Below are 15,420 nucleotides of genomic sequence, written 5' to 3'. Positions count from 1 at the left end.
TAATCTTCCTTTTTTTCCCCAACACCGTATACCCGGGAAGTTGGTAATAACCATGCTACATTACATTACAATCCCAGTGAGGTCGCCCTTCCTGGTGGAGATATCGGAGTGTTGAAGTTCCGGGCTGGGATGCAATTCAAAACTTTGGATCCACTCGGGCCGATCCGATCAACGTTTTACCCTTAGGTAGTCTCGGAAGTCGGAATATATCTCCCGACTAGATGCAGACTGGTGAGTACTGGTGACCACTGACCGCAGTACTAGTAACTAGTTACTCAGTTACTAGTACTCACTATTTATGTCCATAACTACGGAGTACCTCTGAGGCTAATCAGGATTAGTGAGGCTGTCATGTACAGTGCATGTACTAGTTAACTAGTACATAGTACTCCGTACTATTCCATCTGTACCTTCTATTTCTCCCCAGGTCATTTTTCTTCCTGCCTCTGTGACGATCAGGGCTCAGGAGTCAGGCGTCACATGATGGGTGGTGAGTGTGTGACGTGTGTGTTACGAGAGCTGTGATGTCCTGTGACTTGAGGAGGAAGAGGACATGTCCTGTGACTGGGAGAAGGGATAAAAAGTCTTCTGCGGATTCTTTCTTGTTCTCTTTCTTTTCTTTCTCATAGTTGTTGTTTCGTCTAAATGCATTCTTTTGTCTAAAAGATTTGGCTGGTAACATATCCGCCATGCCTTTCTTAGCATGGCCTCCTTCGCTAAGACTCGAGTCACCATGCCAGAAACCTCGTATATCTTCTACGATGGCTCCATGTTCCCTTACCCCGTTCTTCTGGACAACTGCACTAACAACGATCACGATGATTCTTTACCAGCGGGGTCAGTACAAGAGCTACGGCATATGATCGATGTTCCCCGTATATGTCTCAACTTCTAAAAGGAAGAGAATCATGATGAGCTTACTCTTCTTCAGAATCAAGTGATGGACGCAGTGGTCATGTGACCCCTCTTGCAACCTCAGGACCTCCCTGATTGCCTCCTTCTTCTCCTTCTCTCTTCTCCCCTCTCTCTTAGAGAGTCATCATTTTCCATCATCGTCGCCGTAGCCTCCATCGACAAGTCGTGTCGAATGGGGCAGCCAAGCAGCTGCAGCTTCGCGTGCGTTGGTCGAACCCATGTAACAGAGGCCAACATACAACTGATACGAACATATCACCCTTCGCTCAGTCATCTTGGCCAGGTATTACTGGTAGAAGAATCTGAGCAAAGGCGAATGGGTGTCATCATTCAAACAAAGCCCATCAGCGCCCACGCGGGTGGTCTCTAATCCACCTGAAACCAGGTGGGTTCACTGAAAGGATAACTACGATGTGGCTGAAGTGTCAAGCGGACCCCCTTGGTCGACGACCCGGTCCATTCAACCATGGAGGGTATTGGGTACTCCCAGCGACCACGCGTTTGACCACCGATCCCGAGGAAGATACAGAGCGCAGTGAGACTGAATCAGACGCACTTCTATAGCAGTTCGAATCGGCCACTCCCTTGCGACGTGGACTGGCAGCAAAATGAGGGCGAGGTGGAGCGTCAGCCAGAGCTAGCAAGTGGGGCAGGATGCGAGTTGTCGGATGCCATGTCCTTGCCCCGTGATCGGAGCCAGCTTGCCGATGACCCGGTCGATTCAGGCATGGAGGATATCGTGTACACCCAGCGGCCACCGGAAGAGATCAACTCGACGACTGATCCCGAGGAGGATACAGATCCCAGTGGAACCGACTCAGAGCCACTTCGAGACCAGTTCGAGTCGGCCAGTCCGCCGTATCGTCGCAGTCCGACACCAGGTAATAGACCCCCCCCCCCCCCCCATAGTTTCATTTCGGCGTCAAGGCGGCTAACCAATCTCTTAGCAATAGTCCCTTCAGCCCCAGCACGAATGGTCGAGTCGAGGCCACAGCAGCCTCAAGTGGCACCGGCGCATTTGTCCCAGCCCTCGGTCCCCGCGTCTGTCCTTCACCAGTTCGCGCAGCAAGACCGTGAACGGGAGGCGGCTGCAGAGTCAGCTCAGGTGCGGCGCCAGGCGATTGTTCAGGGGGTCGCATTTTTGCGAGAGCAGGGAGCGCTGTGGCGAGGTAGATGCTGGTATTGTACCCAGCAGCGGCTACCAAACGAGCATGATCTGTACAACTGTCAGGGTCAGAACCAAACCACCGCAGACTCACCAAGACAATGGTTTTTGAGAGTGCGACAAAGCATCAAGTATGAGAGATACTCTGCTTGTTTCAGCTGCGCAATGCCGCAGTCGATTTGCACTCGATTGGTGGATCGTCGACGGGGGGGGAATGTATGTACCAAGGCGTCATCCTGGAAGGCCTGCCCAACATGGTGTTCAGCCAGGGATGTGACCGGAGAAGGGGGCGTGGGCTCGGAGACTCTCAGCGGCTGGTGTTTCACTCTCCGACAACCGCGGGCTCGTCGAGTGGTTGGGAAAGAGGCGTGACGGGATGTCGAACCTGGCCCAGGAATACCTATGGCTCCGAAAGATGTGGATAACCATTCTAAATCCAAGGAAGTTTATCTGTCGAGATCATCTCCATCGTCTTCGCAAAAATTTTCCCAGTTCGATCGGCGTCAAGAGCTTTTATAAGCGGGCTTTGTCGTGATTCTTTTCAAGAGCCGTGCCGAAATCGAAAGTTCTTGGCGACACGATGGGTTCGCCAGCACATTTGGCACCTTACGAATACCCTCCGAGGTCTTAGAACTCACACCGATCCAGAGAGTGGTTCCAAAAGGCGCTGTAATCAGTGCAACACCACCCAGCGTGGAGGCTTACGCTGCCCTGGGGTTGGAACTTCGTTCCCCCGCAGGCGAAGAGGCGATCACCGTCCCGACGCATGCATTTGTCGCTCTCCGGGAATTCGTCCAGCCCCCCCCCGTCTCCGTCTGGCAAATTGGTATCATCATGTCGAGGTTGAGCTCGCCCGATTTTCGCTCGTTATAAGTCGTTTGGCTTTGCCAGCGATTGGGTCGTCGGCAGCAAATGGGGAATTCCCTGTTCAACATTATCCATTGCCCGGCTCATACTTGGGAATTCCGAATTTCATTCTTCCACCTTGTCCTGTACTCGAGGCGCCGTTTCTACGGTTCAGATGTTGATATGGGAACCATGAATTCAAGGGAAAGTTTCACGAAATGTCTGAATCTAGCGCCACCATGGGGGGTGTAGACCAATAAAACTTGAAATCAAGAGGCGCTGTGCACATCTATATCATGGCTTGATTGTAGTATTGGAATCGTAGGAGCCAAAAGAACAAGGTTATATTGATCTGCAGAGTACAGGGGAGTGGTGCTAGTACTGATATACCATACTTACAATACCATACCATGTTTCGGGCATTAATATTTGAACTTTTGAAGACACCGTGGGACCGCTCTGTATGCGTAATTACAAAACCAGGCATCCGTCCATACTCGACTGTCTCAGACTGTTTTCTTGCCCCTCAACCCTCATCATGAACACCACGCCAGAACAGATCCTTGACATCGAAGATGCTCTTGTTTCAGACGAGAATCCAGCGCGCGATGGAGATACACTCGATTTTCAACGCTGCGCTAGATTGCACAACTACCTGGTCGCATATGCCTACGTGGCCCGCAACGGAACAAATACGCCTGATCTCGACGCCCTAGCCAGCGAGTCATGGTTCTTCAACCAGCCGAACGAGAATATTGACGCCATTCGTGCTCGGCTTGACCCATCATTAAACTCATTCCTTGATTCAATCTATGATCCGACGCCGGGATTCTTCTACTGGGTGAGCAGGCTTCGAATGGAACTTGCCGACGAGTCTTTCTCCCTCGAAGACAACGATTTCGAGGATAAAGAGCGGTTTGTGGTCATTTACGGCACATCTCCCGATCTAGGCTCCCACTGTCTTGGTGTTCTCTACGACCAGCTGAACCATCGTGCCTCATTCCCATTGACCATCGAGAATTCAGAAAGTATCGAGCCTGTTGCTGAACATTGGGATATGTGGTTTCCTCTAGAGACGATTCTCACCCAATGGATCCATATGCTCCGAATGGGAAAAATCACGGCCGATCCACGGAACGAGAGAGACTTGTCCGATGAAGAAGCGAATTCGCGACATCAAATTGGATTGTGGTGTTGGCACCCATACTGCGCTGCTCAGATTGATAGTACGGTTGCTGCAATGGACCGCTACACGGACGCGATCGAATCACGCGTGCAGTCTCTTTTGCCAATATCCCGTGATGCACCATTTTTTACCGATGCAGAGCTCGATGCGGCTTTAGTGCCAAAGGAGTGCTTTATTCGCTCTTTTCTGACCCGAGTGAGGACCCCACGTTTGAAGCTAATCGCGCCCGGCCTGGAGGTTCCGCACGACAAGGAAGCCTTCACAGCGCGTCAGATGTTTAATGCGGAAGGTCAGGGCAGGGCTGTGCCGTCATTCCTACTCTTTACATCTGCGGATGATAGCCGCACGATCAGTTTCAACGAAGAAATTCATCGTTTGTTCTTTGGATCGAGAAATGATGTGCCATTCAACGACGGTGATCCTGTTCCCACAGGATTATATAGTGCAACGGTCAATCGATTCGAATACGATTCTGAAGAAACTGGATTCCGCCTTCTACTCCCATTCGCACTACGACCGAATCCTGCCGACGAGGATGGGGCTAGGCGGAGTGATGGAACTCTAGTGCCATCTGGCTCATCCACGCAGCTTTTCCAGCATGGCGTTTTTCACCCGTTTGGCGGGGAGCACCGGGCGCAGAGATTGGAGAGGCTGTTTGATCGATGGACTGAATTGATCGAAAGTGGCGTGTGGACAGTAGGCGAAAATGGCGTTGAGGGAGGGATCGAGATGTTTCAGGACGCAGATCATGGCGCCTGGGAGGATTACTGGATTGCTCCATCCTGGTGAGATTTGAAGGTTTGGGTTAGAGTCCGACTTCACATTCCTGGTTCTCATCTCTGGCCTTTCGATACAGCTAAACGTAAAAAACCAGAAACACTGCTTCCGTCCCTTGGGGAAGTTACCGCACCTTCTCGGACGATGGAAACTCCCAGAAGGAGATCGTATGGTTTGGTCCGAACAAGAATCGCTGAGTCGCGATTCTGAACCGCCAACAAAGTGCTCCGACCAATGGGCGCACAGTATCCAGCCCGAACTGCCAAATTCAATCGGTAGTTCCCAACCGTGATAAAGTACGGACGGAGTAACTTCCACGTATACTCCTCGAAGCTACTTACATTAGTTTCAACTCTGTTCCTGGCGGTACGTATGTGCTGAGGCGGGGGTCAAAGTACTGTACCTGCCGCCGTATTCACCAGATTTCAACCCCATTGAGGAATTCTTTGCCGAGCTAAAAGCCTATGTCAAGAAAGCTTGGTTAGAATACGAAGAGAGCTTTGGCCAGGGGTTTCATGCCTTCCTTCGACGGTGCGTACATGAGGTTGGTGTAAAACAGCAGAGCACCGAAGGCCACTTTCGACATGCAGGGATAACGATAGAGAAGATATGAGTGGTAGGCCATCGACCCCGGGGGAAGGAAGAGCCGGCATTTCCTTGTCATGTGCGCTAGAGTATAAGAGTATTCAAACCCCATATCAAAACGGGACGTATTACGACGTGACCATAGAGGATATCTGCTCAGTATTCGAAAGAGCTAAAACCACGTGTAACAGTAGTCCTAAATTTCACGCCTCCACCTAACTTCCTCGCAGAACTAACTAATCGTCGGGCCATCGTTCTCGCATACCTGGCTTTATCCTTGGGATCGTATGCGCAAATTCGGCTTCGAGCCAGGGATCCCAATCCCAATCAATCCATTCTGAAAAAGAATCTCCTTTGCCTCTGATTTCCTTCCACCGAAGGACAGGCGAAATGTACTCTCCCAAAACCTGATCCAACTGTAACAAAGGGGGATCGTCTCGCCTGCGATTGAAAAGAGCATGGGCGAAATCAATGATTACGACACCGGGCCTGTCGCTATCTGGAGAACCTATCATCACATTTCGCGGTTCGAGATCGGTGAGCCAAATGTCCTTCTCAAAGATCCGGCTCTCAAGGTCTACAATCGACTTCAAAATGCTTTTACGGACTGATTTTGCGAAATTTACCGGCTTCGCATCTGCCATAGTAATACCTTCAATGTGGTCGACCAAAATCATTCGAACTATCCGTGTGTGTACTGAATTCACAGAAAGGCTCAAGGAATATGAGCCGTAGTATCTCGGAATCCCTTCACCTTGAAGTTCGCTTAGGGCCATGTATGCATTGGCCTCATGAGTGTAGTATCTGTCCACGCAGAGGAATGGGTTGAGGTGCCCTTCGTCGTCATCGAAGTAAAGTGGGTCGTATACTTTTGCAACAAGCATTGTCCCTTTCCGAGGAAGCAATTCTGGTGATGACTCAAAGTCTAGTAGTCGGACCGTAAATACCTGAGAATTATGACCATCGCCTCCTTTCAAGAGGTCCACGACCTCTAAGCTGACAGTGTCATATCCTTCTTTGCCGGGTAAAGGGGGATGCTTTAAGCACCGGTTGATTGAACGTAATTTCCTTCTCTCTGCCCTATCACTTTCACTGTTGATGCAGCAGCCTCGCACTACCGGTGTTGGGCTCGAAACAGTGTGAGATTTTGCGGTGAATCTCCACTTGGCAGAATATGGCAAAGGCGGCTTAGGGAATTCCGTCGATAGAGGCCCGAACAAAGACGTGAGCGCTTTAGAGATAGGCATGATAGTATTCGCTGTCACTGTAATGGACCAGTCGAGTTGAAGGCTTTTGCGACATGTGAGCGCATTTCGAAGTTGGCGCTGGAGATCTGAAAGGGAGAGCGGGAAAACTTCGCCCATCTATCGAAAATCAATTTTCCGGCCGCATGGACACATGACTCTGCCTGCTACCCTGTTCATTCGACGCGTTAAGCGCCGCAGGTTGTTTCAGAATGGGGTTGTTTATAAAGGTGCTGGCCAATTGACAGTGACAACTAACCGCCATACTGAGCTCCTGCAGCCTGCGGGTGTCCCACAACAAGTGTACTAATAGGCACCAATGCATACATGACGAAGGCCGAGACAGACACGATAAGAGGGGAATACAAATTGCCGTCGCCTGGACGATGCCAACTATCTCACTTTTGACGCCATTTCTGTGACTGTTACGATTTCGGCCACTATGAACCCATTATCGCCAGCGATCGTTAGGGCCTTCGATGAAAAATTAACCGACCAACCCCTTGTGGTAATTCCCTCCAATGAGACGTACCGTCATATTCGGAGCACAGCTTCATCTACCCTCGATGCAGACCCGGTAGCTGTCTACTTCGAAGAAACCGTCGACTCTTTAACTTTGATCTGAACACGGAGGACTCTGCACGATGTAATCCGAAAGACCCACATGGTGAAAGAAGAGAGATCTCTTGGTAACTGCGATTCCCAAGTTCTCGGTCTGTAAAGAACTGCCGGACTTCTCCGTAGAAATTTCGAAACTTCATTTAATATTGGAACTCTGCTAATTTTTGCCACCAGAATAGAGTGCCTTGTACTCCACACGAGTATGGAGTAGATGAAAATCGATTCAAGCGGGAGTGATAGAGCGAGCTAGTGGATATTTGATTCTGATCTGCATAAGACTGCGTAGTTTGGGCGAAAGTGGAAGGAGGAGGGAGATCTCAGCCACTTTCGGTTCCGATTCTGTCTGATCCATCATCCATCTCAACGCAGACTCGCAGTGGGGCTCCTGTCTTTGTACGCAAGGGAGATACTTTTTCTGTGAGGAGCTGAAACAAGCTTTGGCAGTAGGTTTATGGCGTTTATGTGTACTCCATAATACTAAGAGCGATGATAACAACGACTAACTACAATACGGAGTAGGGAATGATAATACTTTATGTTGTTGTGACAGTAATAGTGACAGGATAATGCGTGGCTGTGCTCAGCCACAACTAGCGGTGTCCAGGGCTGAGTTTTCGATAGTCCGATCGGACGTATCCAATCTCAACCCCCGATTGGATCTGTCGATCCTCATGCTCTGCCTTGATCTGTGGGATTCTGCGATTACTGTATTGACTATGAATTTTCTGAAGATGAGACTGACTACGGAGTATATAACTCAGACTGAAATTGAGTACAAGTTGTACAACACATCTCCGTTGCCAACTTTCATGCCAAACCTCTGCATTGTCAATCACTTTGGGATGGGAAGCAAAGCTAGCAAATACCGAAAAAAAGGAAAACTAGTTTGACCCAACAAAAGGACCACACTGGATGCAAGTAGCCGAGTCCAATGGGCTTTGATGGAGCCCTGAGAGTGGGTCGTCGTCGCATTGGACGAACCTATTCGATCGGCGCTTGGAGAAGGGGTGCAAGCTATTTCCGGCCGATCTTCTCCAATGTGAGAGAGTCGATCCAAGATTCAGAAGCTCTTTGATGACTTCATGGTTCGAAGGGATCAATATCTTTTACTCTGACCCACGTTGACCAGGTACATGGAGCACGGTGCAGTCCAATCCACAATGGCCAATTCTCCCCGGTGATTGGGCTTCATGCCGACTTGGTCCACTATGGATATTTGTTTTCCAGTCTGGGGCAAGTGGCTGGTGAAATTATATGCAGAGTTTGTTTCTCAGCTGGAGGCTGGAGCTCCCTTTATAAAATGAGTGCCCTTTCTCCAGATTCTCTCTCATTTCGTCCTCCTACAAAGCCCTTTTTTTCTCTCTCGATACCCACCTCTAAACTCTTTAATCCTTCTCTCTAATCTACTCACTTCCCACTCACCTTACAATGAAGTCCTTCTCTCCCATCGCTCTGGCCATGATGGCCGCCTTTGGCATGGTCGCCGCTGAACCTTCTGCCTCTGAGTGTGCTGTGAGTTACTTGAAATCCAGTCAATTATGCCGCAATCGTGCAATATGCTAATCATGTTTTGTTTATAGAGCATGTGTCTCTCCAACATGGCCAAGAAGGCCTCTGAGTTGGGCTGCAAGGCTGGTGACCTCGCCTGTCTGTGCAAGACCGATGACTACAAGTTCGGTATCCGTGATTGCACCAGCCAGGCCTGCCCCAACGATGATGCCCAGAAGGTCCTCGACATGGCCATTGCCAAGTGCCCTGGTATGTACCCGCTATTGGTATCTCAATTCTTGCGACGGTAAACTAATAATGGAATGCAGGCGGTGTCACTGGCTCTGAGGCTCGCTCCAGCGCTACTTCCGGCTCTGGCTCTGAGTCTACCTCTACTTCAGGCTCCGACTCTGAATCCACCGCCTCCGCCTCCACCTCTGGTTCTGGCTCCGGTGCTGGTGCCTCTGCCTCTGCTACTGGCTCTGACGCCAGCGCCTCTGCCACTGGCGCTGCCGGCTCTGCCAGCCAAACTGCCTCCGATGCTAGCGCCTCTGCTACTGGCGCCGCTGGCTCTGCCACCTCCATGGTGACCAAGACCAGCACCGGTAGTTCCTCCACCTCGACTGGCTCCGGCAGCGGCTCTGACTCCGACTCTGACTCTGGCAACGGCTCCGGTGCCGCTGGTTCCACCTCTGGCTCTGGTTCGGGCTCCGACTCCAACGGCTCTGGCTCCGAGACTGGCTCTGCTGCTCCTTCCAGCACCAGTGATGGTGCTGCCTCCATGGCCACCGCTGGCTCCCGCGCTATGGGTGCCCTCGGCCTGGTCGCTCTTCTCGCTCTGTAAATCATCTCACTCAAGTGATGGAACAGAGTCCGCTCTCATGGTCTCTGCGGTAATTCATGGGTTATGATTCATGTTTCGCCCTCTGGCTTGTACAGGTACAGCATGAAACAGGTTCATGATGGGTACAATTGTGTTTTTATCTTCTGTTCGCTCTTGCGGAGCTGTTAATTTAATGTCGATCGGACTTAATGAATGAATCTACAAAATGATATTCTTTCAGGTCTCACGGCCCCGATAACAGTAAATAGAGGGTTGATTCATGATTGGCTTTTTACGACTTAAACTATCTCGGGCCTTAATGTCACTTTCATCGACGTATGTTGAACTTGTCGATTCTGCGTCCACAGTCTAATAAGAAAGTGCTTACGGAGGAAGAAGCACGTGGATTTCCATGTGATTGCGACCGGGTCTACTTCCAAGCGCCTCTTATTGTACTGTGCACAACATATGCACTTTATCTGTCCTGCATCTCTATCTTTCAGGAAGACCCAAAATCAAATGATCTCTTAACAGTAATAGAGAGCAACCTAGTCTCAAGACAGCCATCCTTTATCCCGCGGGGAAACGTGGAGTGGTTGAGGTCTGTTTCCCGTTCACCCGGGCGGACGCGCTCGGGGGTCAGCGATGTCATCACAATTCAAAAACCTCAGGTCCCCAAAAGAAGTCACTCATTTATCTCACAATTGTCACAAAGACGCCTTAGTTCTTATAACGATTGGTACTTCAGTATCGCCGACTTCCTCTTCGTAGTATCACAACCATCGGAATTCGGTTTATCCGCTCCCGAGCCGAGGCACACCCGCGTCCGGGGAAGACAAGTCGGGCTTCGGTCTGCCTCCGTCATTGCGAGATCTGAGGTCTTTTTTCCATCGCACAGAATAATTTTGACTCCTACTCCTGCCTTGTGTCTTGTCTTTTGTATCTTCTTTCTGCATCCTCCATCCCCTCCATTGCCATCCTTTCCCCGCCCCGCTCCGCCCACAATGTCTTCCTCTAGCTCCACCCCGCAGCAGCTGAAAGAAGAGCTCAAGGTCGTCGAGACCAAGGCCGTCAACCAGACCATGGTTCAGCTGCGCTCGCTCGCAGCTGGTGCTACTGGTGGTCTCTGCGCTGTTATCGTCGGTCACCCGTTCGACCTGGTGAAGGTGCGCCTGCAGACTGCTGAGAAGGGGATTTACTCCGGCGCCATGGATGTGGTCAGGAAAACAATTGCCCGTGAAGGTTTGGCTCGAGTACGATTATTCCCTGTGCATTGGATCCCCGCGACGAAAACTGACAATGCCTGCGTAGGGATTGTATGCCGGTGTCTCCGCACCCCTCGTTGGAGTTACTCCTATGTGTAAGTTCCTCTCGCATTGGCTTCAATGGGTCCCACACCAGCAATTGGTCGAGCTATGAGCTAATCAGTCTTCTCCCATAGTCGCTGTCAGCTTCTGGGTATGATATCCTACAGTTCCTGGGATAACCGCGATCGTCCGGTCGGAAGGGATGCTAACTGTGCGATAGGGTTACGATGTGGGCAAGACCCTCGTGAACAAGTTCTCCGTTGTCCCCATTAAGCACGACACCCCGCAGTACTCCATTGCCCAGATCTCCGCCGCGGGTTTCTTTTCCGCCATCCCCATGACCCTGATCACCGCTCCCTTCGAGCGTGTCAAGGTCCTTCTCCAGATCCAGGGCCAGAAGACCCTGGCCCCGGGTGAGAAGCCCAAGTACTCTGGTGGTATGGATGTTGTGCGCCAGCTGTACAAGGAGGGTGGTATTCGCAGTGTGTTCCGCGGTAGCGCCATGACTCTGGCGCGTGACGGTCCCGGCTCAGCCGCCTATTTCGCGGCCTACGAGTACATCAAGCGCAGCATGACCCCCAAGGATGCGGATGGCAATGTGACCGGCGAGCTTTCCCTGCCTGCCGTCGTGTGCGCTGGTGGTGCCGCCGGTATTGCCATGTGGATCCCCGTCTTCCCCATCGATACCATCAAGTCTCGCCTGCAGAGTGCCCCCGGTAAGCCCACCATGGGCGGTGTCATTCGCTCAGTCTACGCCAGCGGCGGCGCCAAGGCATTCTTCCCTGGATTCGGACCGGCCCTTGCTCGTGCGGTGCCCGCCAATGCCGCCACTTTCCTCGGCGTCGAGCTTGCACACAAGGGCATGAAGGCACTCTTTGACTAAAGTGTCGATGCGGGTGCTTGTGTGTAAATACCTTGATCTCTTTTTGCGGCGTTTTGTGCTGTCTACGGATGGTTTATCTTCGAACAGGCTTGTTCGCGTCTTTCTGATCATGTTTTGCGTCAGTTTGGATCTCCGATATACCATAGAGGGTTATTTTTGTGTACTTTTGATCCTTGCGCGTCCGCTATGACATTGTATAGCAATCCTTCTAAGGCTACATTGGATTGGAATCGTGTACAAGCTTCGAAGAAATTTGATCAATTGATCAGACAACTTTGGAAGTAACATTTCTTGTTGGGCAAACAATGAGCCCTAGGGTCAAACAAGAAGTCATTCGATTGTAAACATTGTGAAACTGATTTCTATTGCTTCCTATTAAGTTAGTCACTTGGTCTACTCAGTCGGAATCTTGCAGATGACTTTGACACTTGCCTTTCAAACGCACAGTAACTCGATTCATCTATTTCCCGCCTCGCAATCAATTCTGCTTTTCTCCGTACACACTCGTGACACTCGTGACATCTCAGAATCGAATGGAATCTCCCACTATTGACAAAAAGTCACTCTTAGGGAATATAAGCTGCTGAAGTAGTAACCATGGAACCTTTGGCTAAGCGTCTTTGACGACCGGACTTAAGAACTTTATCTCCCCACTTGAGTTGAGGCTCAACCAGGAGTGAGCTAAGTACTCAGCAGATTTCTCCGCTCCATGCAGGCCTGATAAGCGAGCCTCAAGGCAACTGGTCTCGCCTATGAAAGTGGCGTTTTACAGCCAACACAAACGCCTAGACCCAGCGCTAACCGGTCGGAGCCATTTCACCCCGATCTTAAGGGGCGTTTCTATTTTTATACAGATGAAAGGTGGTTGAATAGAGTAGAATAAATTCGTTTAACTTGTTTAAATGGAAATAGGAACAGTTCAAGTCTAATGAGTCTCCAATAGGATGTACAAGTAGTCCCGTGAGAAAAGGGTACGAGTCAGGTACTCTCATTTAAGTGGGAACCCCCATAAAACTCTAAGTACTGTCAGCGTACCCGTGAGATCCGGCGCTAGTGGTGTGCTGCCTGTTTGTATCAGCAATAAAAAGCCCCCATTCCCCCTCCCTTGTCATCTTGGTCCCTTCCTATTACATTTTTATCAACTTATATGCCCAGAAAGTGTCGGCTTCATCATGTCGTCCGTCACTAGTAATATTGTCCGTCGAAGCACTGATGTTGCGGTCGGGTTCATGCGGTCCACGGAGACCAAGGAACCTAATGGAGGCCTGGTGGCTTTGTTCGCCCTCAGTGCCATCATGCTCTGTCTTGCTTTCTGGAGTGTAAGTAAACACCATAATCGTCTCCTGGATACTGGCAAAAGCTGACACCCTATCAGATTGAGTATACCTACGGCATGGTGATCGCCACTCTGGCCGCGGTCGAGGATACCAACCCTGACATCTATGTGCGCATTGCTTCCGATCCCGACCCAACCAAGCCCTCCAACGTGGAAGAGTCGGGGTTGATTGCCGCTACTCCCGTCAAGCCCATCACCAGCAAGCTGCGCACCGCGGTGAAGCACCTGCGCAACCGTGCTGGATTCTGGTCCCGTTTCCGTGGCATGGGCATGTTCCTCGCTTACACCGGTGCCCGTGGTTTCCTTACGTCTTGCCTTGCTGTGTCAAGTACTTCCTATCTGTCCCAGTTTGTTATTCAGTCTCTCATCAGCGTACTTCTGGCTACTTGGCAGATGGCTTGGGTGCACATCGTCATCTCGGAGCCCTCCCCCAAGCGCTTCTACCAGCGCATCCCCAGCTATAAGACTTGGATCAAGATTGCTCCAGCTGCTGCCCTCCAGGATGTCCTCACTACTGCTGCATTCTTCCTCCCCATGTCTGTCGCCGACTTTGCGGGCTGGCTCGATACCACCAATGACCAGGACATTGTACCCATTCAGGGACTATGCCGCTTTATGGGTGTCACTCTGATCCCTGCCGTTCTGGCATTCCTCATCTCCATGCCTGCTCGAGTCATCTTCGTCCGTGTGGCTGCCTCCATGCTGCCCGAAGAGGACGAGAGTATCGTGCCCTTTGACCGCTCTTTCGGGGGCAAGGTTAGCCCTGCCATCACCGGTGGCAGCGGCAAGATCGGTCTCATGGATGCATGGACCACATTTGACTGGGCCGCCCGTGTTCGCTTTGCCAAGGTCATTGGCAAGACGTTCGTTATGCAGGTGGCGCTTACTATTTTCACCGTCTTAGTCCTTGGTGGTCAGGTCTTTTTGATGCTGAAGACTGCCAAGCCTGTCAGCTCTGATCCCTCTGCGCTCTAGATCAGTTTGGAGTAGGAATTTGGTGTGATCTAGGATTTGGGATCCGATGAACATCGGCCACGAAATTGCGAGGCCGATTTGGGATTGGGATATGCTTGAAATACGTTTGATACATCACTGAAACAGATTGAGATACATTCTATGCAATATTATTTTGGCTCTTTTTCTTAGCAATCATAAGCCGAGTCCCTAGGTTTTTCGTATTGTAGCTGATGCACCGACATGGCGCATCCACCGCCCTCCTATCGGGCGATGTCGATCCCCGCTCTAGTTTTACCGCCTTCATCACTTTTTCCCATTCCCCTCACCTTCTCCTCTTTGTTCCTCTCCACATTGAAGCCGACTTCAAAATTGAATTCCACCTGTACCCGCAGCCGCTCTCCCATCGATCACAGATATGGCGACTTCTCCTGCCGGGCGCATGCTATCCCGTCAGCTGCAGCAGATGCAGTCCGATAAGGACATTCCTGGCATCAGTTGCGGGCTTGTCGATAATAACGTCTTTGAATGGGAGGTCATGCTCATGATTTCGGATGACGTGAAGTTGTATGGAGGTGAGACTTGAAACCTGGAAGAATGCGTATGCAGCCGAGTGCCTCGGTCTTGTGGCAAATAAAGCAGCCCTAGAATATTGATTGCCATGCTATACATGCTCTGAACATCACTAACCAATATGCTTTCATAGGTGGATTCTTCCGAGCTCGTCTTTCTTTCCCAAGTGAATACCCTCATATGCCACCGAAGATGAAGTTTGAGTCTCCAATCTTCCACCCGAACAGTACGTGCCTATTTACCCTCTCCTTGATTTACGAGACATGAGCGGCTGTTGCAATACTGTATACTGATATATCATCGCGCTTAGTTTATGAGAATGGTGAGGTCTGCATCTCTATTCTGCATCCTCCCGAGGAGGACAAATATGGGTACGAATCGGCTGCAGAGCGCTGGTCTCCTGTGCAGACGCCGGAGACCATCTTGCTGTCCGTGATTTCCATGCTGTCTACCCCGAACGACGAAAGCCCGGCCAACGTCGAGGCTGCGCGGCTGTGGCGTGAGGACCCTGCGGAGTTCAAGAAGCGTGTCCGCCGGTGTGTCCGTTTGACGACGGAGTAAGGAACCTGATAGTTATGGCAATATGAGATGGCGGGTTACGACTTCATTTAACGCTGGGTTGCGGGTGTTCTTCCTTTTTACCATCTCAATGTACCGTCATAAGCGGAATCTCTCACCTTTCTTGCATAGAGTGAGTGAGCAATGGCGTTGCCATGC

General features: G+C 50.8%; 9 protein-coding genes across 9 annotated transcripts; 7 read left to right on the top strand and 2 right to left on the bottom strand.

Annotated features, from left to right (window-relative positions):
* Positions 1–733: 733 nt before the first annotated feature.
* On the top strand, positions 734–1,285 carry N7515_003101 (uncharacterized protein; the record flags this gene model as incomplete). Its single annotated transcript, XM_056663845.1, has 2 exons — positions 734–837; positions 1,033–1,285. 2 exons carry the CDS (start codon positions 734–736, stop codon positions 1,283–1,285), a joined length of 357 nt encoding a protein of 118 aa, XP_056522902.1.
* A 541-nt stretch (positions 1,286–1,826) lies between these two features.
* N7515_003100 (uncharacterized protein) lies at positions 1,827–2,208 on the bottom strand (the record flags this gene model as incomplete). Its single annotated transcript, XM_056663844.1, has 2 exons — positions 1,827–2,131; positions 2,175–2,208. 2 exons carry the CDS (start codon positions 2,206–2,208, stop codon positions 1,827–1,829), a joined length of 339 nt encoding a protein of 112 aa, XP_056522901.1.
* A 274-nt stretch (positions 2,209–2,482) lies between these two features.
* On the top strand, positions 2,483–2,953 carry N7515_003099 (uncharacterized protein; the record flags this gene model as incomplete). Its single annotated transcript, XM_056663843.1, is given in 2 exon segments — positions 2,483–2,582; positions 2,601–2,953. The coding sequence occupies 2 exon segments, from the start codon at positions 2,483–2,485 to the stop codon at positions 2,951–2,953; spliced, it is 453 nt and encodes a 150-aa protein (XP_056522900.1).
* Positions 2,954–3,464: 511 nt separating this feature from the next.
* On the top strand, positions 3,465–4,901 carry N7515_003098 (uncharacterized protein; the record flags this gene model as incomplete). Its single annotated transcript, XM_056663842.1, has 1 exon — positions 3,465–4,901. The coding sequence occupies one exon, from the start codon at positions 3,465–3,467 to the stop codon at positions 4,899–4,901; it is 1,437 nt and encodes a 478-aa protein (XP_056522899.1).
* Positions 4,902–5,710: 809 nt separating this feature from the next.
* Positions 5,711–6,838, bottom strand: N7515_003097 (uncharacterized protein; the record flags this gene model as incomplete). Its single annotated transcript, XM_056663841.1, has 1 exon — positions 5,711–6,838. The coding sequence occupies one exon, from the start codon at positions 6,836–6,838 to the stop codon at positions 5,711–5,713; it is 1,128 nt and encodes a 375-aa protein (XP_056522898.1).
* Positions 6,839–8,767: 1,929 nt separating this feature from the next.
* Positions 8,768–9,671, top strand: N7515_003096 (CFEM domain-containing protein; the record flags this gene model as incomplete). The annotated part of the gene is made up of 3 exons (XM_056663840.1): positions 8,768–8,851; positions 8,920–9,097; positions 9,157–9,671. 3 exons carry the CDS (start codon positions 8,768–8,770, stop codon positions 9,669–9,671), a joined length of 777 nt encoding a protein of 258 aa, XP_056522897.1.
* Positions 9,672–10,654: 983 nt separating this feature from the next.
* N7515_003095 (carnitine:acyl carnitine antiporter) lies at positions 10,655–11,840 on the top strand (the record flags this gene model as incomplete). The annotated part of the gene is made up of 4 exons (XM_056663839.1): positions 10,655–10,903; positions 10,962–11,010; positions 11,092–11,108; positions 11,178–11,840. 4 exons carry the CDS (start codon positions 10,655–10,657, stop codon positions 11,838–11,840), a joined length of 978 nt encoding a protein of 325 aa, XP_056522896.1.
* Positions 11,841–12,871: 1,031 nt separating this feature from the next.
* On the top strand, positions 12,872–14,151 carry N7515_003094 (uncharacterized protein; the record flags this gene model as incomplete). The annotated part of the gene is made up of 2 exons (XM_056663838.1): positions 12,872–13,159; positions 13,216–14,151. Coding segments are annotated over 2 exons (1,224 nt in total), but the record flags the coding sequence as incomplete, so codon positions are not given.
* Positions 14,152–14,548: 397 nt separating this feature from the next.
* On the top strand, positions 14,549–15,264 carry N7515_003093 (putative ubiquitin conjugating enzyme; the record flags this gene model as incomplete). The annotated part of the gene is made up of 3 exons (XM_056663837.1): positions 14,549–14,705; positions 14,837–14,929; positions 15,014–15,264. The coding sequence occupies 3 exons, from the start codon at positions 14,549–14,551 to the stop codon at positions 15,262–15,264; spliced, it is 501 nt and encodes a 166-aa protein (XP_056522894.1).
* Positions 15,265–15,420: the final 156 nt, after the last annotated feature.

The sequence above is a fragment of the Penicillium bovifimosum genome, assembly GCF_028826915.1.
Source record: "Penicillium bovifimosum strain IBT 22155 chromosome Unknown utg000003l_segment0_segment0, whole genome shotgun sequence".
Classification (NCBI taxonomy): Eukaryota; Fungi; Ascomycota; class Eurotiomycetes; order Eurotiales; family Aspergillaceae; genus Penicillium; species Penicillium bovifimosum.
This window is presented reverse-complemented; position numbering and strand designations above follow the sequence as displayed.